At 38.1% G+C, this 25,100-nt stretch overlaps 1 protein-coding gene across 11 annotated transcripts in view; it reads left to right on the top strand.

The window, feature by feature from the left end:
• The window catches only part of NEBL (nebulette), a 386,786-nt gene extending 364,832 nt beyond the window's left edge, over positions 1–21,954 (top strand). For 9 of the 11 annotated variants that reach the window (XM_027976595.3, XM_042230503.2, XM_060397270.1 and 6 more), the window contains 2 exons: positions 14,112–14,218; positions 15,854–21,954. In XM_027976595.3, coding sequence (XP_027832396.1) covers positions 14,112–14,218; positions 15,854–16,030 — 284 coding nt within the window. In that variant the 3' untranslated portion in view covers positions 16,031–21,954. Of the gene's footprint in view, positions 1–440; positions 13,302–14,111; positions 14,219–15,853 lie in introns of those variants that run through there. The other 2 variants (XM_060397273.1, XM_042230502.2) reach the window with 1 other exon arrangement.
• Positions 21,955–25,100: the final 3,146 nt, after the last annotated feature.

Genomic DNA, 25,100 nt, shown 5'->3' with positions numbered 1-25,100 from the left:
ATTAGTCATTGATGTATATTGTAGAGTATATAAATATATTCTACTTAAATTTGATCTGAAATTTAAAGAAACAGCTTTGCTGCATGTGTTAAATCTCTAAAAGTTGGCATTAGTCTTTAATTTATTAGCGTTAATTAAAGTTAATTTGACTTGAATGTAGCCTATTATATTTTTTAAAAGAGAAGTCACGTAGAATGTATCACCAGAATGTAACATTGAGACCTATGTTTATTACAATACCTGAATCAGCTAATGACCTTTCATAACCAAGACATCAGTAAATTATTCCTACATTAACACTTCCATTCTCATATAAATAATTTTCTCTCAGTGTTCTGTTTATTGAGGACATCTCTTCTCAGTAGGGACTTTAGAGTAGAAGTGCCCATCAGAATTCTGAAATTCATGCCTTTTATGGCTCCTCTCTTGGTGTACTCTAGCTTCTTGTTTAATCATGAAATACGTGGAGTCAGAGAATTGAATGGACCATGTGGCTTTCCTTCCGGTGCCTGGAACAGGACCAGGAGCGCTTGCTTGGTGAAGAGCTTGAACAAGTCATCGCTTTCCTAGGCTCAGTGAAGACCACTAGGATCTGCCTTAAGTTCCTAAAGAACAATAGACATCATGGAGAGCTTAATTTGCTATGAAACGGGAAACAGAAATGTTAAACGCAGGCACAATAATAAACTGCTAGTGTATTTTAAAGGGATGGGTATGTATCCAATCAGCAGTGTTTCTAAATATCTGTTAATATGAATAGTGTCCATAAAGTCACAATACTTTGCCCAGTATTCACATTAATTTTTTCTGTTGATTCTGTTTTTCCACTGAAGATTTCTGGTTTATGATTTATAGATGGTTTTCTGTCCCAAGTTCCTGTTATTGGTTTTCAGTGATGAGCATTTTTAAAATTAGATAACCAGAACAGCCTACAAGAAAATACACTCTGGATTTTAAACTCTTTGCCTTCATTTAAAATAAGCTTTCCAGGATTTCTGTTTTTGCCACTAATTCAGTTTTGTGATTACTGATTGACAACCCTTAATCCCCTGAAAAAAAATCCAATCCTTCCCAGCCTGACTTCTGTAAATAAAGTACATTCAATAAGAGAATCCCAGTTACATTATTTCCCTTCTGTGTATTTGAGTGTTGTTTCCCATCCAGTTTTGAGATGTCTGCTAGAATCTGTCAAAATCTGTTTAATATCTTCATTTAAGTTTAAGGCTTCTCTGGTGGCTCAGATGGTAAAGAATCTGCCTAAGTGCGGGAGACCAGTGTTTGATCCTTGGGTTGGGAAGATCCCTGGAGAAAGGAATAGTTACCCACTTGCCTGGAGAATCCTATGGACAGAGAAACCTGGCAGGCTACAGTCTGTGGGGTCACAAAGAGCCTGGTGGGCTACGGTCTGTGGGGTCACAAAGAGTTGGACGTGACTGAGCAGCTAACACTTTCACTTTAAGTTTAGGAAGGTTTAAGGAGTTGATTGAAATACTGAATTTCTGTGGTGAAACGAATCTATAGGAAAACAAATGATTCCTTTATAATATAAAATCCAGTTAGTAGAATATTACATAATTATATTTAGCCATTTAGTCAGTACATCTAGCCTGGGGGGGAAAAAACACACAACGTAGATTGTTACAAACTTTTCTTTAGTTCTGTTGCTCCCCCAAGAAAAAGGTTCAGGGCTCTGACTGAATTTGAATTCCTTAGAGAGACTCATATTCCTAGTATCAATAGACTTGGAATGAAAGAAACGTCATAAGTTTCCTTTTCTGAGTGTGAAGTTGGGGAAAGGATCAAATACTAATGAATAGCACTTGTTCCAAGATACACATGTGTCTTTCATTGATTTGCCAAAATTAAATCAAAGGATTCCATATGTGTCTGAAGGAGAACCATCTGACACTTGAAGTAGCAAACAATAAAACTTTAAAAATATATTTCCTGTGAAGCTAAGTTGATTGGGAAAAAGAAGGTTTGATCATCAAGAAGGATATAAATGTAGCTATAGCATCTGTGTCAAATGAGTAAGCTTTGAAAGAGCTTTATAAATCGTAAATGGCTACATGTAAAGGAGAGACTGGGCATTCTTGCTTTCTGTTTAGTATTTTATTATTATCTATTATTAAGTATTGTTGAACATTAGCAATGAAGATGGGAAGTGGTAGTTTTGGTTTTTATATAGATCAAAATTGAGGTCCAAGTTGGGTAATAGATTGAGTGTACATATATATTTACATTTTTGTCTTACACATAAAACAATCAAGTTGTAATCTTATCTTTGTAGTCACAAATTTCCCTGTTCTCCCCCAACTTCCTATTTCATCCAGGTGCCCACATCCTCCTGCCCCAAGCCCCAGGCTAGTGGGTCATAGGGGTTGGATCTGGACTTTACAGGAACTACTTAAAATGTCCACAGGCTGATACAGCTGGGCGATGGATTGAGTTTCTGGCCTTCGTTTTTCTCATTAGCTCCTGCCATCCAGGCTCCTTGTTATGCGCTGCTTCTCTTGTGACCAATGTCCTATTTCTTATTGTCTGATCTCTGCCCTCCTCCCAAACGCTCTGTTTATGCTGCATTTCTCAGACATTCTGGTTCTTGATCTTTATCTTACACCATATACCTGACCTTTGTACACTGAATTTATTCACTGTTCTGTCAGGCACTTTCCTAGAGCCTGTCTCATTGTGCTTATAAATGTGTGCCTTGATCACAATGACCCCTTATTCACCTTCCTACCTGACTGGGACTTTTCATACCTGTCTATTTCTCTGGCCCCCACCACTTACCTTGAACTTAGAGCTTGGGCTCTGGGAAAGCCAGACAATCCTTGACATTCAGTTTTCCACATCTCCCTATCTTCAAATCATATCAGAGGCACATTGCGTCAGTTGCATAAATGTTTTTTCATTGGTGGAAAAACATGCCTGCTTATTCGCAAGTGTAATCAATACTGAGAGGTGTCTAGATGTGATATTTAATGTAGCTTGTTCCTAAGGCAGTCTAATGTAAAACTATTCAGGAAGTCCTAGTGGACTGATGATGTTCCTGAAGAGTCAGCATCTTATTGGCGCTAGAATAAACTAAATGCATAGTCCAGTTTTATATCTTTAAGAATATATTACATATATTGATCCAATAAGTATTTACAGAATTGCTCCTTCAATAGCATAATGAGATTTTCTTTCATTGTACTTGAATAATGGTGAATCTTGCTATGTAAGATTGACTTACACAATATCAGCAGTAGTGGTCACTGAGGAAAATTGGGGTTTGCTGCGAGATGACTTTTCAGTCATGGCATAATTTGTGTGCAATAGCTAGTCTTGGTGGTATGGCTTACCTAAATGGAAACAGTGTCCCTATCTACCTGCTGTCCTTAAATTCTTTATTGCTTTCATCTTATGAGAGAACTGCCCCAAATTGTATAGTTCTTGTCAGGAAACCACATACATATCCACAGTGTGCATCCCTTCTTCTTCTTCTTTTTTTTTTTTTTGGTCTTATTTTGGAGGACTGTGTGCATGTGGCTGTAGATACAGATATGTGCAATGTGGATTTTGTGCCTTGAGAATATTATTGAAGACTCTCTAATTTGGGGCAGAAATTATTTCCTTTTCCATCAGTGACAGCCCTGCTTGTATTTGTGGTTTGGGTTATGGTTATCGTTGGGGAGATTATTTTGGCTTTGATAGCTAAAATTTAGAAATACATCTGAGAAAAAAAAAACTATGCAAGTTGAAATTCAAATGTAAATGTAGGAATGAGTTGACTAGATTATTCTGAAGCAAAATAGCAGATATTCTTCATCCAAAGCATTCTATTTCTATTCGAACCACATTAAGTCGCAGCTCAGTTCTGTCAGTTCAGTCATTCACAGACTGAAGTTTTCCAGAGAAAAAACAGTTAGCTTTGAAATCAAAACGTATTCTTTTCTGGTTTTTTGAGACTAATTACGTTTAGCTGGAAGATAATTTAACATATAACTAATTTTTGTGTCTTTTTCAACATTTAGGAATTGCAGAGTCCCAAAACAATATTTCAGAAGTTCTTACTTGAGAAAACTAAGCCAAATATATTCATAAAATGGCCAAATGTATGTATGTATGGTTCTGAAAAGTACATAATTCATATATATTTTTCCTTTTGTGGTGAACAAGTAATTAGGAATATTTAACTAGCCAACATATTTGATTGAAGCAACATTTTAAGTCTGTCATTTAAGTTTAGGGAAGAAAATGTTTAGGTCGTCTCCTGGGCTTAATTGTATTTTCGGCTAGATTCTTGATACGTCTGTGGGAATCGATTTGTCACTGTGCTGATGATGACTTGAGGCAGTCACATTTTTCAGGCTGTTTCTACAGGATGATTTTAAAAATTGTTAGGTGGCATCATGATGGGGGGGTTTTGCTGCTTACTGGAAAAGCAGTTCAAGTCACATTAAGAGATGTGACTTGAACATAGACTTGAAATTATTCAAACGGGGAAAGGTGACTGAATGTAGTCACCCTGGGTAACGTAGGATAGTACTGGCCACAGGAAGAAGAGTAAACACACATCCACATGCACACATCAGAGACTTATCAGAGGCCAGGATGACCCTTAAAGACATCGCAAAGCTGTTGCTTCAGAAGTGATGCTGCTGTCAGTGATTTCAGCTTGCTTTTCCAAAAGTGAATGAATTATTCTCACTATAATTTGTTCCAGGGATGTTCAGGCACACTCATCAGCCACAGACATGGGAACTTCTTGTGGAGTTTGTACCCTACGTTTACCACAAAAAGTCAGTGACAGCTGAAGTTGCCTCTGTGATCATACGAAGCCCGCCTTGTGCTTCTCCCCATTAGACCTCGTTCTGTGTTCTTCCCCTCCCCATCACTCCCGTCTGCCCCGCTGGTGGGGGTGTGTGGTTGATGCTGACTCTTCTGACTTAAGGTCATGCCGTCTCCATGTCTAGAAGCTCCTCTCCACGCCGCAGAGCTCTTCCACGTTTCTGAATTCATAATGCATATTTGTAGATTCATCTTTTGCTGTCTTGTCATTTTGCCCATGGTCATGTTGATGTGGTACAGCCCAGAGTTTAGTTTCTGGAGTCAGATTGTTAGCATTTAAATACTAGCTCCTATGTGGCTCTGATATGTTTGACCAAGTTACTGAGTCTTGCTAACCTTTGGACTTCCTGTCTGTAAAGTGGGCATTTACTATCTGTAAAGTGGTGATGATTCCACCAGTTTGTGTACTTGAAACACTAGGCACAGGGCCATGCATGGTTTTAGGAGAGGAACCAACTGTGCCAGTTTACCTAAGACCAAGAGGGCTCCTGGGAAGCAGAACCGTCAGTGCAAACCTGAAAAGCAAGCTGAGTTAGTCCCCCTAGTTGTAAGCATTTCCTTTATATTATTCAAATTTATTGTATTTATATTTTGTATTCCTGTGTTACATCTTTCCCCTGTTAGGTTTCACAGAGGCTCATATCTAGGTGCTTGAACATCTTCCTGTGTTCTGCATTTTCCTAAAACAGATTTACATTACCTTATGGTAATAAAATTCACATACAACTAGAAAATTAAAGATGACATGGAGGAGAAATTGTTAGGAATGTAGCATTGGCTTGAGAGATAATTTTTGGTTTTGCACAGATAGTTTTTAAAAATGTATTCCAAATGCTTAGAACAGTGTGAATAATAAAAGAGGTTAACTGTTACCTCCAGGAAAAAATTATACGCAAAAGAAAATATAATCACAGATTGCTACTGTTTAATCAAGTGATCAAGCAATCCCAAAGCACAGTGTGGCTGCAGGGCTGTCTTGTCACACTTCTATAAATCCAGCTGGTAAGAAAACAAAAAAGCCTTTATACCCACAACACAGCAGGCAGCATGGGCTTCATGTGGCAAGGATGCCGATTCCCTGTGCCCCTCCACCCTCTGAGTTCCAAGGAAGATATGGCAACGGGTCGTGGGTGCAAGCCCAGGTAGATGCTGACCACACAGAGGTTGTGTGTCGCAGCTGAGAAGGGCTAAGCTTATGTAAGTCATGTTAGATAATCACAGATTATCTAGCAAACCTGTCCAACTTTTGCCCCACAGGGAGACACTATCTATATGAACCCAATTAGGAAACAAGTCTTCTCTGGGGAGGAAAGGGAAATTGTATTATCGGAAAGACATTTTTTGCCTGCAAAGTCTACATTTCCTCTCAGATGGCCCTGCCCTGCTCAAGACCCCCAAAGTGGGGACTTTGTCTACCCCTCTGTCATTGGTGCCACATGGTGCTTGCCTCACGGAAGTGTCACATGTTAGCCCCTCAGTTATCCTGCAGCAAGCTTCTTCCCACAATCCCCAGTTGTTCCTTGAGTCCTGGGTTAAATATTTGCCCGCACAGATAAGGACACTAATCCAATTCATGAGGGCTCCGTTCTCATGGCCTAATCACCCCAAAGTCCCCGTCTCCAAATACCACCACATTTTGGGATTAGGATTCAACACATGAATTTGTGGGGATACAGACATTTGGTCCATTGCAGGGGGAGAGAGGGAATTTGGGAGTAGCATAAATAGGGTCACATGTGCCCCTATATTTGTTTCAGGTGGAGAAGAGGAATCCGGTGGTAGCTTAGTTGCTCTTCATTGTGGCTGCCCATTTGAATTGCCTGGAAGATTTAAAAAATAAAACACCAGTGTCCACTCCTTCCCACTCCCACCCCAGAGACTCTGATTTAATTAATCAGGGTGGTAGGGAGACATGGACAACAGCCTGGTTTTAAAATACTCCAGGTGAATTTAATATGCAGCCAGGGTTGAAATTCACTGCAAGTAACTGAATCCTGTCTGTCTCTTCCTTTTATTCCCATAGTGACCTCATGGACTGTAGCCCGCCAGGCTCCTCTGTCCATGGGATTCTCTAGGCAAAAATACTGGAGTGGGTTGCCATAACCTCCTCCAGAGGGTCTTCCCAACCCAGGAATCAAATCCAGGTCTCCAGCATTACAGGCAGATTCTTTACCATCTGAGCCACCAGGGAAGCCCCAGATAGGATCAAGCTTATTGTTTAATATTTACTTCAAAACTAACAGCATCTGCATTCTTTCTCTTTAAAATTCATGTCTTCATTCAGTTTAGCAATTTTCCTGTGCTTGTCTAAATAGAGATCTTTTTTTGTCCTTGGTGTTGATTAGCCACCAAGTTGTGTCTGACTCTTTACAATCCCATGAACTATAGCCCACCAGGCTCCTCTGTCCATGGAATTTCCCAGGCAAGAACACTGGAGTGGATTACCATTCCCTTCTCCAGGGGATCTTCCTGAGCCAGGGATCCAACCCAGATCTTCTACACTGGCAGGCAGATTCTTTACCACTAAGCCACCAGGGGAAGATAAAACCTAATTACATTCTTTGACATGTGTTAGCTGATAAAACCATAATCAGGTGTTAGAAAATATGATGATTTCATTGCATCTTGTATTCTTTACTGGAAAACTCCTGAGGGCTGATTTTCTCCTTATTCTAGATTTTTAAAAATGCCTTTAAGTAAACCCCCAATTTATTTTCTCTGTGCATGTTGTCTATAGTAGCCATAGACTTAATGCTTGTGTTCCCCCAAATTCATATATTTAAATCCTTACTGCCAATATGATGATAATGTGGCCTTTGGGAGGTGATTAGTTTGTGAGGGTGGAGTTCTCGTGAATGGGATTAGTGCCCTTATATAAAAGAGACTCCCACCCCCCATATAGATAAATAAATAATAAAAACAAAAGAGACCCCACACAGTTCCATCACCCTCTCTCCCTCCTGCCATGTAAAGGACTCAGTGAAAAGACAGCCTTCTGTGAATCAGGAAGCAGATCCTCACCAGACACCGAATCTGCTGATGCTTTGCTTTGGACTTCCCAGCTTCCAGAACTGTGAGAAAGAAACGATGTTGGTTAAGCCACCTAGTCCGGTGTTTTTAAACCAGCCCAGATGGTCTTATACCTGGCCAAGACATCAGTACAGCATGATATTTATTTTTATGTTCTGCATTTGAAATTTGGCGGTCTACTATTATTCTATAGTCATTATGAGGCTGTCAAAACCTCCGCTCTGTCTGTAATGACCTGAGACTTTTATCGTGGTCACTGTGCAGAGATGGTTATTCTGATGCCTTCCTGGTTAACCTCCCAGCCTCTGGATTTTTATTATATAAAGTGGAAAGTCAGTGACACCTGTATTAGAGGGTTGTTCTGTTTTGCTAGGGGGCAATATATAAAGCCCCAGGCACATGGAGGATACCTCCATAATACTCCTTTTCTTCTGCTGCTTACTCTGGGTACCTCCCCAAGATGGGTCATTTTGGGGTGTGCTTTTTCTACTGCTAATTGAGGTAATTCTACTTTTTCTTCATTGGATTTTTTCGGTTCATTTATTCTAATCTTCTTGTGTTTGCATGTATTTCCTTATTTTTCTAGTTTCAGATTTCTGAAGGCTCCTAAAGATTTTTCTTCATACATTTTCACCTTCTGTTTTATGGTCTTCCTGTCTACTTCTTTACCTTGAGTTTCTTTCCTTCCATTGTAAGACTAGACCTTAAATAGAAAATATTAGTGTTGGCTGTTTATGGAAGAATGTATTGGGCACTAGAAGAGAGATTTTGGTTTTATAAATACTATGCATGCATTCACGCTAAGTTGCTTCAGTCTTGTCTGACTCTTTGCAACCCCATGGACTGTAGTCCTCCAGTCTCCTCTGTTCATGGAATTTCCCAAGCAAGAATCCTGGATTGTCATGCCCTCCTTAGGGGACCCTCCCGATCTCTCTTATGTCTCTTGATTGGCAGGCGTGTTCTTTACCACTAGTGCCACCTGGGCAACCCTTATAAATATTACAGGACATTCAAATAGAGCCCCAAATCTGCAGAGCTTTAGTCAGCTTCCTGATCTCCGGTCAGTCTCTGATTTATCAATGTGAAATGGAAGTTGAGTCACACTTTCATGTTTTGTGGTTGCCTTAGTATCATGAAAGCTATTGTTTTTTGGCCTTTGTTGTTTTGAAATAGAAACTGCTTAACCTCAAGACTCTTGGGATGGAAGGCCATCATACCTTTGCCATCATCGGTACCAGTGTGCGTGGGGACTGACCACTAGTGCAATAAGGAAGGCACTGCGTGTTCTCTTTCTTAAGAAATTCTTGTTCATTGCAAAATTAGCCTAATATCTTGCTTTTGCAAAACCGATTGAATTTCATATTTTCATGAACAATATCTCATACTCATCTTTTTTTTTTTTTTAGTTTTAGTGTTTTATTTTTTAAATTTTAAAATCTTTAATTCTTACATGCATTCCCAAACATGAACCCCCCTCCCACCTCCCTCCCCATCATACTCATCTTTTACTCAAATTTTATTAAGGAATAAACCCAATTTCCAGAGCTATTGCGTGAAATTTCCTTTTGCTTGTTCCACCTATGTTTCATTAAAAAAAAATTCATGTAGCAAAACAATAAAAAAGCAATGTTTGTGCCTGCTTTTAAATAGGCGTTTGCTTTTAGTAAGTTGATTCCTCTGAGCTCTCAGTTATATTTTTATAGTCCTAATAGGAGCTTCCTAAAAAATCTTTTATTGTACCAAGTATAAGGTAGATAACAGGTTTGATAACCCCAAAAGTACTTGTGTTAAATACTATAGCCAGAGAGGGAGATAAAAATAATCAATAAAGGTGTGAGGAGAGACCATAAGGACAAGGTAGTTTGTATTTACTCTGAAATTTCTCATTCTAAACTCTTCTGTTCTTTCCAACCCATGCATGTTTAGGATAAATACTTTCTTCTCCCTCTGTATTTCACAGTAGCTACAGATTCCTTTTGGAGGTCAGATTTGAACAATTGAGTAGGCATAAATTGAATTCCGGAGAAGGCAATGGCACCCCACTCCAGTACTCTTGCCTGGAGAATCCCATGGACGGAGCAGCCTGGTGGGCTGCAGTCCATGGGGTCGCTAGGAGTTGGACACGACCAAAGCGACTTAGCAGCAGCAGCAGCAAATTTACTTCATTTTTAAATGCCAAAATTAGAGAATACTTTTTAAAATAATTTTTATTGGAGTATACTTGATTTACAATGTTGTGTCAGTTTTAGGTGTATAACAAAGTAAGTCAGTTATACATATGTTCATTCTTTTTAGATTTTAGACCTTTTCTCATATAGGTTATTAAAGAATATTGAGTAGAGTTCCCTGATCTACACAGTTCAGTTCAGTCGCTCAGTCGTGTCTGACTCTTTGCGACCCCATGAATTGCAGCACGCCAGGCCTCCCTGTCCATCACCATCTCCCGGAGTTCACTCAGACTCATGTGCATCGAGTCAGTGATGCCATCCAGCCATCTCATCCTCGGTCGTCCTCTTCTCCTCCTGCCCCCAATCCCTTCCAGCATCAGAGTCTTTTCCAATGAGTCAACTCTTCGCATGAGGTGGCCAAAGTACTGGAGTTTCAGCTTTAGCATCATTCCTTCCAAAGAAATCCCGGGGCTGATCTCCTTCAGAATGGACTGGTTGGATCTCCTTGCAGTCCAAGAGACTCTCAAGAGTCTTCTCCAACACCACAGTTCAAAAGCACCAATTCTTCGGTGCTCAGCCTTCTTCACAGTCCAACTCTCACATCCATACATGACCACAGGAAAAACCATAGCCTTGACCAGACGGACCTTTGTTGGCAAAGTAATGTCTCTGCTTTTGAATATGCTCTCTAGGTTGGTCATAACTTTTCTTCCAAGGAGTAAGTGTCTTTCAATTTCATGGCTGCAATCACCATCCGCAGTGATTTTGGAGTCCAAAAAAATAAAGTCTGACACTGTTTCCACTGTTGCCCCATCTATTTCCCATGAAGTGATGGGACCGGATGCCATGCTCTTCGTTTTCTGAATGTTGAGCTTTAAGCCAACTTTTTCACTCTCCTCTTTCACTTTCATCAAGAGGCTTTTAGTTCCCCTTCACTTTCTGCCATAAGGGTGGTGTCCTCTGCATATCTGAGGTGATTGATATTTCTCCCGTCAGTCTTGATTCCAGCTTGTGTTTCTCCCAGTCCAGCGTTACTCATGATGTCCTCTTCATAGAACGCTGCATATAGGCTTCCCTGGTGGCTCAGACGGTAAAGCATCTGCCTACAATATGGGAGACCCGGGTTCGATTCTTGGGTAGGGAAGATCCTCTGGAGAAGGAAATGGCAACCCACTCCAGTACTCTTGCCTGGAAAATCCCATGGATGGAGGAGCCTGGTACGCTACAGTCTATGGGGTCGCAAAGAGTCGGAGATGACTGAGGGACTTCACTTTCACTGATCTACACAGTAGGTCTTTATTATCAATTTTATATATGATAGTGTGTATATGTTAATCCCAATCGCCTAATTTAGTCTTCTTTCCTTTTGCCTTTGGCAACCATAAGTTTCTTTTCTACATCTGTGACTCTATTTCTCTTTTGTAAATAAATCCATCTGTACCACCTTTCTAAATTCCTCATATGTGTGTGAATATATAAGATTTGTTTTTCTGTTTATGACTTAACATCACTCCTTATGACAGTCTCTAAATCCGTCTACACCTCTGAACGTGGCACGATTCCTTTTTATGGCTGAGTAATATTCCACTTATATACGTGCCCCATCTTTGTCCATTCCTCTGTTGATCGGCATTTAGGCGGCTTCCGTACCTTGGCTGTTGTAAATAGTGCTGCAGTGAACACTAGAGTACATGTATCTTTTCAACTTACGGTTCTGAATCTAGAGAATACTTTTAAATGACATTTCTTGAGTTTTCATTACTGATGGGTGCTAAACCTGTGTAAACTTAAATGTGTTACAGACTATGAGATAGCATATTTAAGAATTTTTTCATCATTGTCCTTTCTTGATTTTTTTTCTCCAAAATATTTTAAGATGATTGTGCTTGACTCTGTACATCAAAATTTAAAGATCATAGTTAAATAGTGTGACAAAGGATTGAGAGTTTAATTTGTAATTTTAATTAATTTTAAAGGGTTACTTATTTAAACTTAAGTATTCACATATAGATCAAGATAATAATGAAGAAATGGCTTGTTTAAGTGGATAAAAACCCAGTCCAGAAGTGCTAGCCTGGGGATGCAGTTGGAGTCACTGATTGATATGTATTTAAGGAAATGCCTTAAGTATCCTGAGCCATTTCTTTAACTGGGCAAAGGATAAATGTCCAAGACCATCACAGCTATAGGAAGACAACTGGTTTTGTCCCTTCTCTAATGCCTGCATGCTTCGAATGTAGTGGACAGTGAAAATTGTTCACATCCAGGCAGGCTTACCAAGTGACAGGAAGGGTAGTAAGCTCTCTGCACGCATGAAGTCTTTTAAATATTTGCTGATAGTCAAGGGAGAAAATAAATGAGTGGTCAGTGCTTTCTGCTTCCAACACAAGGAAAAGCTTTTTTACTCAGCTAACTAACTAGGTCTAGATAGTTATGGAAATTATTTTTTCATCATGAGTGAATTTTGACAACATCCTTGACATCTATTAACATTAAACATTTAAATTGAGTTGATAATGTTAAAAAGTGCTATTTTCTGAAGTATTTGATGTTTGCTAACTTTAAAATATACTACAATCCAAGTTAAGTGCTTTCTCTAGAAAGACATTAAGTAAACACCATTACAACATTATAATATACATTAATTCAAGAACTACTTTAAAAATCTCAATTTAACCTAGTATCACTATTATATGGAGAATACATTAATGATTTGTAACTTTCTGATTAAACTTCTTTAAAGTTTGATGTTCTCATATATCACTAGAATGAGTGTGCCACTTATAAAATAGTAATTATTCATAATACCTAAGAATTACATCTGCTTTATTCTTTTATTATAATGTCCTGAGTAAATCAACCATTGTAATTACTTTATATACTCAACCCGATTGAACAAACAGGACAATCTATTGTGGATTTTTATAGGACTTGTATCATACAAGTTTTACTATGATGAAGGGAATGCCTACTAAAATACCTTCATGTATAGCCTGTGATTCTGATTACAAATACACACTACTGATTTCTGTGGGGTTTTATCTAGCTTCTGTATTAGTTTCTCTAGAATTCTGTTTTCTTCAAAGCAGGAACTATGTCTTTTGAATGTCATTAATTAGTGTGAGACTAGCACAGACTAAGTGAATACTCTCTTTTTTTTAATGTACAAGTTTAATGTTTATGAAATTATTTAAGTGGTTTTGTTCCTAAGGTTTTGTAACATTATTCAACTGATTTACAGCCAAAATAAAATTCTTATATGATTTATATATATGATCCATATATTCTAAATAAAATTTTCTTTAAAGGGTACAGACTTATTATTAACTGCTTAACAAACATTTGTTTCTAAACATATGCTATGTTTACCATCTTTGTAAAGGTAACATTCAGCAGTATGTCTCAAAATACTGAAAGCATCTATTGTTAAGTATTCAATATTTTGTGAAAACACTTATATCCTGTCACTGGTTTGAAAATCCAGTTAAATTCCTTTAAATTTCTTTTTTTTTAATTGACATATAGCTGGTTTACAATGTTGGGTTAGTTTCAGATTTACATCACAGTGATTCAGTTATACATATACATGTAAATCTATTCTTTTTCAGATTCTTTTCCTTTCTAGGTTATTATAAAATATTGAGTATAGTTCCCTATGCTATACAGTAAGTCTTTGCTATAAATTCCTTTAAATTTCTTATTTTTATTTTGGAAAATGCCTACAAGGATCATAGAGCCAAGTGAAAACATGATTTTTTAAAGAGATTATGGGAATTGTTGTTGTTTGTGTTGTTTTAATATATAGCATCTGCAATATAGCATTACAAGCATTTCTAACATATATTTGATTGCATGTTACACTGATTACCTATATATATGCCCTTAATGACTGAAATTTATAGTACCCTAGAGATCACTTATAACATCACCACTCAAATTTCACATGACACTGAAAATGGCGTTTTGTTCCAGAATTGTCTAGCTGAGCATGGGGTTACTTGAGGCTTGGGATGGGTACTCTGAGGCTCATTTTAAGGATTCTGTGTGTGTGTGTGTGTGTGTCTGTTTAACGTCCAGCACCTGTTCTTCCTGGAGCCTACCAGCAAAGCCATTCTCAAGGGTATGGGTACATGCATCAGACCAGCCTGTCATCTGTGAGGTCAATGCAGCATTCACCAAATCTAGTAAGTGCCCATTTGAAGTGCTCCTCCTTGCCTGGTCTTCATAGTTTATCTCCAGAATATAAAGGCACATGGAAATACAGTTGGATTGAATATGGTTCATTTTTTACATAAAATATAAATGATGATGTGTTGCCATTTGTATAGCTTCTTCGAAGGAAGTAGAAGGAAGTGGAGGATAGAGGTAAACCATCGAGAAGGGAAAGCATGATGTGAAAGCATGGAAACAATGAAACAGTAAGACTCTGCCAGTATTCTGTCCTCATTGTTACCTCATGATTGGAAATAGTCAACCAAGGTCTTCATTCAATAAAAAAGCACAAATATTTGGTCATGTTAAATAGTTAATCAAGATGGCCATGGAAACCTAAATGACAAGGCCGACACATGTCTTTGAGTTCTCCTCTTGGAAATCTCGGAGTGCTGACTCATTCATTGAATGGAAGACGTGGAAGCAGACTTGTAGACCAGTTAGTCCAGTCTGGCATCTTATGATGAAACTGCTTCTCAAGCTCCTGACACAGTCTCTTGGCCTTTGTCTGTGTCCTTAGAAATAGGTGGCCCTTCTAAACAGCTTGTAAGATACCTTTTTAAAATATATTTGTAAAAGTATAGTTGACTTTAATATTATGTTAGTTTCAGGTATACAACATAGTGATTTGGTATTCTTATAGATTGTGTACTGTACAGAATTATTATAATATTATTGACTATTTCCCTGTGCTATACATCACATGTCTATGACTTATTTCCTTTAATGGGTGGTAAGGAATCTTTAATCACTCTAAAATTCTTGCATCTCAGCCAATTTCCTCAGTCTACTAATGCACTTGATTTTGAGGTTGTCTGATATTATTAGCAAAATCCTTGGCCTCAAATGAAAACAAATATAGTAAAACTCAACTCATTATAACAAGAATTTAATTATATATACCTCAATATTCATGACATTTATATGTTAAATGTCTCCTATTATGTGATACAAAATCCTATTGAGTGTATTATGGGTTTATTTTTCTTTTATTATTATTTTTTAAATATTTTAAAGTAGAAACAAAATTTTCAGGTAAAGTTCATCACCTCTGCCAGGGGACCAATTGTTGTAATGACCTGGCAGTGACTTGGGCCTGTCTGCCACTATGGTGGGTTTTGTTCTCTGAAGAATGTGGACTACGGGAGAATCTACATAATCTAAGGTCTCTGGGCTTATCTGAAGCTGGGAGAGTGGCTTTACTGCTTCAAAGCTTACTTTTTAAAAAAAGATTTTTATTTTGTATTGGGGTATAGCCGATTAACAATGTTGTGATAGTTTCCCGTGAACAGCAGAAGTATTCAGCCATACAAACCCCCAAACTGTATGCCCTCCATCCAGGCTCTCACATAACATGGAGCAGAGTTCCAAGTGCTCAAAGCTTACTTTTTGACAGCTAGCTGTTGTATTTAGTGGCTTGCTCTGGTCCACAATATTACGCCTTTTGCCAGACTAGTAACCTTGAAATGAACACAATCAAGACAGACAGTAGGCTCCAGAAATAGATGTGCTTGGAAAGGTTCCTGGTAGTTCCTTTTGTCGCGGTTGTCATTTGTAGCCTTGACTGTCTTGGTGTCCATTGTGTGACCCCATCTCTCCTTTCTCAGAGGACCTACCGAGCCATGTACGATTACAGTGCCCAGGATGAAGATGAAGTCTCCTTCAGAGATGGTGACTACATCGTCAATGTGCAGCCCATTGACGACGGCTGGATGTACGGCACGGTGCAGAGAACTGGAAAAACCGGAATGCTTCCAGCGAATTACATTGAGTTTGTTAATTAATCATTTCTCCTTGCCCTTTGAGCTTTGTTCTAATGTATACTAAACCCAATCTTTTTAAAAGATAGAAGATACTTTTAAGACAACTTGGCAATTATTTTACAATAATCTATCCTTCCTTTGACAATTAGATACGCAGGAAGAAGGAATGACTTCCGGGCTGAAAAACAGCAGCATTTTTGGTAATTGGTATAAACAAATAATTAGGTCTGGAGACCTGGTGCTGCTAGTTGTGTTAATGGTTCCCTTTGATTGGCTATTGAACCCTTCTGGGAAAACATATTTTTGTAAACTTTAATAGAGATGTTGATTGTCCCTTAAATGTCACAAATATATGAAACTTCTTAGCTGTCACTTTGGAATCACCAGAAGCCAGTCCTCTTAATTCAATAATACAGCTGATAATTTAAAAACCATTTAGCTTTCGAGTCACAAGGCAATTTCCAATTCAAGTGAAAATTGCTTAAATATAATAAATGTAAGCAGTGGAAGAATGACAGTTCTGTTAAAATTATATTGACTGGTGGCCTTAGGGATCTAGAAACTTTCAATGAACAAAGAAATTTCCTTGTTCCTTGGGCCGACTTGGGTCTATTTATTTCTCATTTGTACCGAGGCATATCCTATTCTCCATTTACATTCTATGAACCTAAGTACACGCTTGGCTCCATAGAATGTCAGGACCAAATAACTTCACAGCTGCTCTGCAAAGGGCAAAATTTAAGGTCATCTATGTTATTTCCCTAATACTAATAGCCTTTACCCTGTTGCATGTCATGTAGGTTCAAGCTTCTGTAACATAGGCAGCTGCACTGCCCTGTTCCTGTTATTCAAACAAAAAGTGTGGCCGATACCTAAAAGCCCTACCCTCTAGATGCCAGCTCAGCAGAAAAGCATAACTTGAAAAGTTGCTTGAGATTCTCCTGCCGCATTGCACTCTAGTTTTGAAGGATTTACACCTTAGAACATAGATGTATACGCTAGCAAATAAGTGATTTAGGCATTTATTGAACAGCTTCCATTAACTTAATGCCACTGTTGACTTAAAAGTTAAGAAAACTTCCTAGAAGCCAGTGACAAAGCTGGAATATGAAGTGTGCTGGGAGAAACCAATGAACAAAAGATTACCAGCTGCACACACAGAGAGACAGGTGATCTGGTTTCTTCTCTGGGAAAACAGTATTCAGATTCTGGGATGGAAATCTAGCTACTGAAATTGCTTAATGGAAAGACTTCCTTTCCACTTTCTGGTTTTTATTTTCTAAATCACATTTGGAAGTGAGAGGGGGATGTCACCAGAGATTTGACAAATTGTTCGTTAAAAAAGAAATCGTTGTCACATTTTAATTTTCAAATGAGTGACTTTGCAGGCTCTTGTTGGATTCACAGGCATGACCATCACGTCATGGAGTTTTTACCTGGAGTCCACAGTCAGGATCACTGGAGAGATTCATGCCCATCAGCAACTCTGCGTTTTTCTGATAGTGCCATTAGTAAGACTTGCAACAGGGTAGCAGTCATGTAGGGTCTGACTCTACAGCTGTGATGAAACTGAAAAAGCAAAATGTAATTATAAACATGTATCAAATATATGGGCCTTGGGGATATCTGCTTTAATGATATATTCAAAGAAATTAACAAAATAAGCTGTAAAACATCTTTTCTTGAAATGCTTATTAGTCCAAAGGCAAATATTAATTCATTTACACCTTTGAAAAGTAAGCACATAGTTTTGAAATCTGTAGTCTCATTTTTATCATGCTAAAAGGGTAATTAGATAAGCTTTATTACACTCAAGCAACATACTATATGACACTGATGTAAAACTGAGAGGAGAAAAATTCAGGCAAATAACTGGAGGTTATTTGAGGGGGTTTTACAGATCACCACGTAATCAGCTTGCCTGATTTTCTGTCATTGAAATGATCAGTTGCGATTCAATTGCTTAAACCCCATACTGGTTTTGGTGTCTTATACACAAACCTACAAAAACAAGCAGAACTTGAAATATTCTTGCAAAAATTCCTTTGCATTAAAACTGAGGGCAACAAGCTTGCTTAGTTTTATTATACCATTAAATAAATATTTATTATTTCACCCAGACAGACTACTTTTTGTGATTATAAGAGAGTAGTTGCTGATTAAATCTGCAGACTAAATGTGGGATGGGTACACTTTTTGATAAGTACCACATTTATAGGAAGCTCAAAGGAATCCAATTTCAAATGATGATTATAATGGGGAAGTAGTCATAAAGTAACAGCTTGATGTTTCATTGTTTTTCTCTTCCACTTATTTTAAAATCAGATTCACTGAATGTCAAAGTCAATACTTATTTGGGGAGTAATTTTCCCCAAATTTTAAGCTCCACATAATGTTTGCGTAGCAAGATACTTCTGCTTCCAGCCTTTAGGAATTAAGAACTAATCAGAATTTAACTAGAGGGGAGTTATTTTACAGTAAAGACCGAGGGACAACAAGTTGCCTAATGCTATAATTTGATGGTATTGTCACTGTTATTAAAGTCTGTCAGGATATTAAGCATCTCAGCAGAAATACAGAAAACAATACATGTATAAAACGAAAGTGCTATTTTTACAGCATCATTTTCAAGACTACATCCTCAAACACCTTTTCCCCTTTCCACACACCGCCCCTCTTGTTTTCAATTTGGCAACAGTTATATCCTACATAATGTGACAGCTCAAGAAGGGTTTTAAAAAAACAAGTCTTTTAAAAATCAAGTTAAAGAGGGCTGTAAATGCCCAAGCACAGAGAGCATGCACCTGATCTTCTAATTGTGATGTGTTCTCAAACCTGATTAAAGCACAAGGGCAGTCTGATAACGCTTTTAAAAGGTTCCGAAAACAGAACTTACATGGATCATCTCTCTCTTGAGCAGAGCATAGCAACCGAATATATCGCTTGTGGTGTAAGTTTTTGTAGTGAGCGTTTTTACTAATTCTTGTTCTCTGGGAAAGCTTTCTATTTCTAACCTGTGACAAGGCACGTCTTCATGTCTCCTTTTTATTGTTTACACATCCACAGTGCAGCCCACTTGGAAATAATTATCCGGTTGTCAGATCCCCACACTGTCCCTGCATCTTCTCAGGCTTCCCCCACCTCAGAGACCACACAGGAATTTGCAAGCACACTTCCCAGGAGCACCTTTCATGAATGTGGATGCGATTAGACCAGCCCCTCTCTTGCTACCAGGCTCATTTCTGAGGATGGCGAACATACAGTTTTGCCAGTCACGCTACAGTCTTTCTTTCCTTATCTTGTCTGTGTTGAGCTCAACAACACTCTGGGATTTGGGAGGAAAATCTCCCTAAACACACGGTGGAAGCTTAAGAGGCACATCTTTTCTTCAGGTTTGCCCATCTCCAGTGGAATGTTTTTTAGTGAAAAGATTAAAGAAATTGTGTGTGATCCTTTAATAACACCCTCTATATAAAGTGAATATAGTTTATACCAAAATTATATAGAGATTAAAAAATATTGGTGCCTTTTTGATTACCCTTGTTCATTCATTATGGTCTTGGAAAGAAAACCAAGCAAGCAAGCAAGCTTCTGCCTATTCTGTAATAATATTTTATTATTTGATTATTGGTGTTTTTATGGTGGAGAAGTGAGATGCTCCTGATGGTTAGGAAAGGTGATGACTGTATTTTACCTCTAGAGGTTGAGAACTTTAGAAAATACTGACTTCTTTCGTCTATTTCTGGAAGTTTCTTTGTGGATTTATATATAGTTGAGATGCGTAAACATAAACTTTAGGTTTGAGATTTAAAATACCTATTGTAAATTAGAAGAATTATGTTATAAGGCTGAATTCAAAAATGAAATTCACTTCATAAATCCATTATACCTTAGCTATTTGCTTCTGATAATCTGAAAGTGGCTAGAGTATGGTTGGTTGGGGTAACTTGACATGGAGGTGAGAAAGCTTTAGTTAATAAGAAGCTCTTGTAAACCAAGTGAAGAATGCTAAAATGAAAGTCTCTTTTTGAAGTATTCCACACCCATTAAAGGTTCTTTCCAGGCAATTGTCCACTAGCACTGATTCAAGAAAATCAAGACATTGTATGATGCTTCCTTCTCTGGGCATCATTCCCTGATGCTTAGACTACTGGATCCACAAGCCTGGAAGGACCCCTGGGGCAAATCTACACCTCAGTTGTCCTTGTTACTTCCGTATCTTCATGGGAATTTCATATGCTTTTTGTGTTTGATATATGGTATTCAATTTGCATAGTATACACTTCTTTGTAATCCAGTTGCTGTTAAGAATTATTTACTTTAAAGGAAAAGAGAATACATCGTAGTTCCCTTCTTTAGTGTTCATACAATGAACAGCTGAGCATTTATAAGCAGCACCAAGTGTATTACAGGCAGGGTGTGGAATCTTTGCTCTTTGACCTGTGATTAAAACATGAACTTGAATCCTTGTGCAGATTGGTTTCTCTTTGCTTCAAAATATGTAGAATTGTGGTTGATGATTAATTTGCAAGACTGTACTAACTTTGAGAGCCTCCAGTTTTATAGAAAACACTTCATGTTTTAAAATGAAGGAGCTTACAGAATGATACGTTATTAATATAATTTGGCTTTTGTTATGCAAATTGTTAACACCAGCTATTAAAATATATTTTAGTAGAAATGCTTTAATTCATATTTTTTCCTCTACACTGTGAATCTTTAAGCCTTGGTGGACTAGAGCAACATCGTGCTGCCCAAAGGACTAACCTATGCAAACTAGTTCACATTTTAGTGGATGTCACAGTAATTGTGTGATATGCCGTTATTTCCCCCGCGTAATGTACAACAGCACTGAAATAACACATTCAGTCGAGCATCGTGTATGTACAGACAGTTACTCACAAACCCTTCAAGGCTACCATGATCATTAGTATTATCATTTGTGTAAGAGCAGATTGCTGACTTATCTATCGAAACCATTTGAACGATGTCAGAACAAGAATGACAGATGGATGCATCAGCCATGGCTCCCAAGTGGTCCCTGCAAGCGTTCTCCTGTGATGAAGCCTCGTGCTCAGATGCACTCTCTCCAGGGTATTATTATTCTGTGTCTTCTTTGTGTATTTGTAAAACATTATAATGCTTTAATTTCCTATCTCTACACACTCGGTTTGCTTAAATAAATGCAGGATGTAACAAAATGGTTCCACTTGTCAGTTCTCACCTTGGTTTCTTAGAGCAGTGCTCATTGATAATACCCTGGGTGTGGGTTTATCGTGACAACTCACGTCAAATCGCCTCAAAGGTCTGTGCCGGCCTCAGACTGCTTACCTTGGTGAGCCGTTCAGAATGTGTCTTCCTTCTACACATAAACTTAGCTTTAAGTGAAAACAATAGTATGCTTTTTCAAGCTGAGTCTCTTTCTGATTTTATTTCAGAGTGCTACAGTAATACATCATTCTAGTTCACTGCTTCCAAGACTGACTTCCTCATATATCCTCAATAGTACAACTTTAATTTTCTTGTGTTTGAAAGATGAAGGAAACAGCTTGCAGCAAAGAGTAGAAAATGCTCAAACTGGGTACATGAAACAGGGAGATGCTCTGATTTCCCATCTCAGAATGGCTCATTTATCATAGAGGATAATTGCTTTTCCCCCTAATTTTCCCATAGTTGGAAAAAATGAGTTTGTTCCTTTTTTTGCCCTCTTGTAAATCTACTGAGACTAGGGTCTTAGCTTTATTGTGTTATTTTGTAACAGTTCTTTGATGGTGCCTAAATTCTCCTAATTATAAACCGATAAACTCTGCTGATGACACATTTAGTGCTCTTGCGCAAAGAATACCCTTCCTAATCTTGAATTTTCTGTTTTTCATATTCCCAAAGTATGAAATATTTGTATGCTATTAATCATTAAACATACTTATAATATTTCAAATGGTAAATCAGCTTATTTATTTATTTGAAGAATTTACTTTTTTTTCTCTCAAAGTTTCTATTCTCCCACTATGCTCATAGATTTTACTCTTTGGAACTCAAGCCACAGAGACATGACCAACTTAGCAAGGTTTTTTTTTCTGAACTAAAATGATTCAGATTTAGAATAAGATAATCTTATATTTGTATTAACTTAAAACCTTGTGAAGCCAGTTTTACAAATAATTGAGACATACATGACCACTAGAAATCTAGCAAAGTAAGTTTTTACAAAAATACTCATACATAGTAAAGTGAAAAGTAGATAAAAGGAAAGTTTTGTTCTTTTCTTTATGTAATCTGCTTCTATGCAGAGAGATTGAATAGAGTTTTGTGATGGCAGAAAACTGGATATGGTCCAAATGTGAATTTCAACTACTTTCTGCAGTTCTCAGCACAATTCTCAGGCTTTGTCCATTTATATTTGTACTTGGGAGCAGCAGAGTTCTGATGAAAAATAGAATGAGAAAATGGGTTTAAAGGGTGAAAAGTCAATATTAGAACAAAGGATCCAGTTACTGATTTTGTATTTATACCATGGCATTTTGATCTTTGCTTTCACTATTTTTTTTAAAGTTGCAAACATAAAAGAGACTAGTAGACTAAAATAGAGAAATGAGCAAAATCTGAACACCTGTTATTCCATGTGAGAAAATAAGGAACTTTTCTGCATCCCAAATTTAGTGGTTAGATTGCTTTTAAAATGAACTAGTTTTTGGTTCTTAAGTTGAGATAGCCTGCTTTTTCCAAAGGGTTGCTTTCCAAGGCCATGTGGCCCTAATTAGCTTTCATTATCTTGTCACTCTGGTGACAGACGACTAGATGGCTGTGACCTGACCGATCTATAGGCTGCCCAGGAGCCCTTGACAGGAGCCACACAAGAACTTTACCCAACACGGAGGATGGTCACTGAACCTGTCCACATCTCCCTGGGGAATCCGAGTTCACAGTATAGAGCTGGCTGGTTAACTGGTGTGATTACTGAAAACTAAGAGCCATAGAGAAAGAAGGAGGAAGTCAGGAGTAAGTGTCGCTGTGAGTGAGTAGAAAGCATGAGATGGAGAGGAGAGATGGAGCAAAAAGTGAAGGGTGTGATTGTTGGCAGCATGAGCCCTGAAGATGGGAGGACGCTGATTCTTGTTTAAGGCAGCCCCTGAGATTCGGCAGCCCCTGAGATAAGGCAGCCCCTGAGATTCGGCAGCCCCGTTCCCCATGGCAGAGGGAGTGGCCACTCTCCATACCAGAGGCACACGGTTCCCTTCTAGTCTTGCTGCCTGTGGGGTGCCACCTCCTCTTATCTTGCTAAACAACAGATTGCATGAATGTTAGGAACATTTGTGGGGTGTCCCCAAATGAGACAGCACAAGTGGCCAATGTGATTGAAATGCCAATTACATTTTTGCAGTTGCCATGTTGCAACATTGTCTTAAATCATTTTGTTTTATGATGTGGCATATTTCACTGTGTATGTCCTACTGAAAAGCAATTTAGTTAGAAGTTGTTTCCCTGGGCTCTGTGAAAGGTATCAATAATTAATAACAAAAGAATTTAATGTCAACCACTGGGTTTGTACAAAGAAAGGATTGGGGATTTGGAAAAATATTCTTATCAATGTCTGAGTGTTGGGTAAAGAACATGAGAATGACTGGGCTCCCTTAGAGAATGATACAGGCACTGATGTCCCAGGGACAAAAGCTGAATTGTTTCTGTAGAGCTTTCAGAAATACCTAATTCTCCTGGGTTTCCTCGGTGATAGTTTTTGACTAAGGTGGATGAATCAGTGACTGTAACTTATTCATTCAACATATATTTATTCAGTGTTTATGTGATTCAAGGAATAGAACACAGAGACTTTCCTACTATACTGGTAGGGAAAACAACCAACCAAGGATATACATTTATCCACATGTTTATTGTTGTGTATACTTATACAGCTAATTGCTTCATTGCGGTTTGAAAGGTATTGTGAAAGGGAAGCCTAGTCCTACCCGAGTTCTTGTAGCTGGGCAGGGGTGATCTGTGGTGGGGAGGGCATGGAAGAACCCGAGAAGCTGCTATTTGAACTTCGAGCTCGGTCCATCTAAGCCTTAGACGTGGGAAAATTTAGTCACTGGCAGCTAATGGAAGAAATATTCCAGTCTCCTGCCCAATTTTAATTTAAGTAGCAATGCAGATTTTTGTAGTTTTCATACAATTAAATTTTCATGAACAAAAGTTGGGTTACAGATGTGCATGAATAGGTGTGTACGCACTACCCATTGATTATTCTAATTATGATTTAATTCCACTTAGAAAGTCAGCAGGTTGCAAAGAGTGAATTATATACACAAAGTTTTATAGATCTGCAATGCTTCACTTCGTTTTTTGGATAGTTGGTTATTATGTAGAGTTTCTTGTGTCCTTATTTCCTCCCTGAATATTTTTAGGAAGCATGTGCTTACTAGAGTTTACAGTCGTACAGTGAGCAGCAGAACCATTGATTAAAATGCAGTTCTCCCCGGTTTTAGACTCCACAGATTTGGGAAACTGTCATTCCATCTAATATGTGATACAAGTTAGATTTGCAACATTAACTGGGCAACACAGGGAAAAATCACTCACAAAGCAAGTCTATTGTTGATGATTACTTATAATAGATCCTTGCTCAGAGGTAAGTCATAGCTTTGTTTATAGAATTCTGGCAAGATTGTTGACCATCTGCCTCTTTCGAAGTCTGACGATATGTTTGCACATCTTATCTTGGGTACCCTTGGCCCGGGTAAATTCATGATCGATAATATTTTGGATGTGTTGTCTTCCTTCACCAATGCCTAATATAATGCTTGCTGCGGGAACACTTTTTGATATTTATAAACACTTCCTGGCTGCATGGGCACTTTCTTTTAGAAAGAAATGTTTTGGCTTTCAAGACGGTGCCCTGCAAAGTGATTTCTGAACTTCTCCGTCTCTTCATTGTGCTGCTTTTTTTCCGAAAGAGTAGTTCTGATGATCCGACTACAGCATCCTAATTGGTATTGTAATACAAAGTTTCTTTTGTTCACAAACCATATGCCCACTATTTTACATTCATTTTAGTGGGGTTGGGAGAAGAGGTGCTTGAAAACCCGGAGGAGCA

Source organism: Ovis aries, chromosome 13, assembly GCF_016772045.2.
Source record: "Ovis aries strain OAR_USU_Benz2616 breed Rambouillet chromosome 13, ARS-UI_Ramb_v3.0, whole genome shotgun sequence".
In the NCBI taxonomy this organism is placed as follows: Eukaryota; Metazoa; Chordata; class Mammalia; order Artiodactyla; family Bovidae; genus Ovis; species Ovis aries.
The sequence above is the reverse complement of the archived record's forward strand: the minus strand, read 5'-3'. Positions and strand labels throughout refer to the sequence as shown.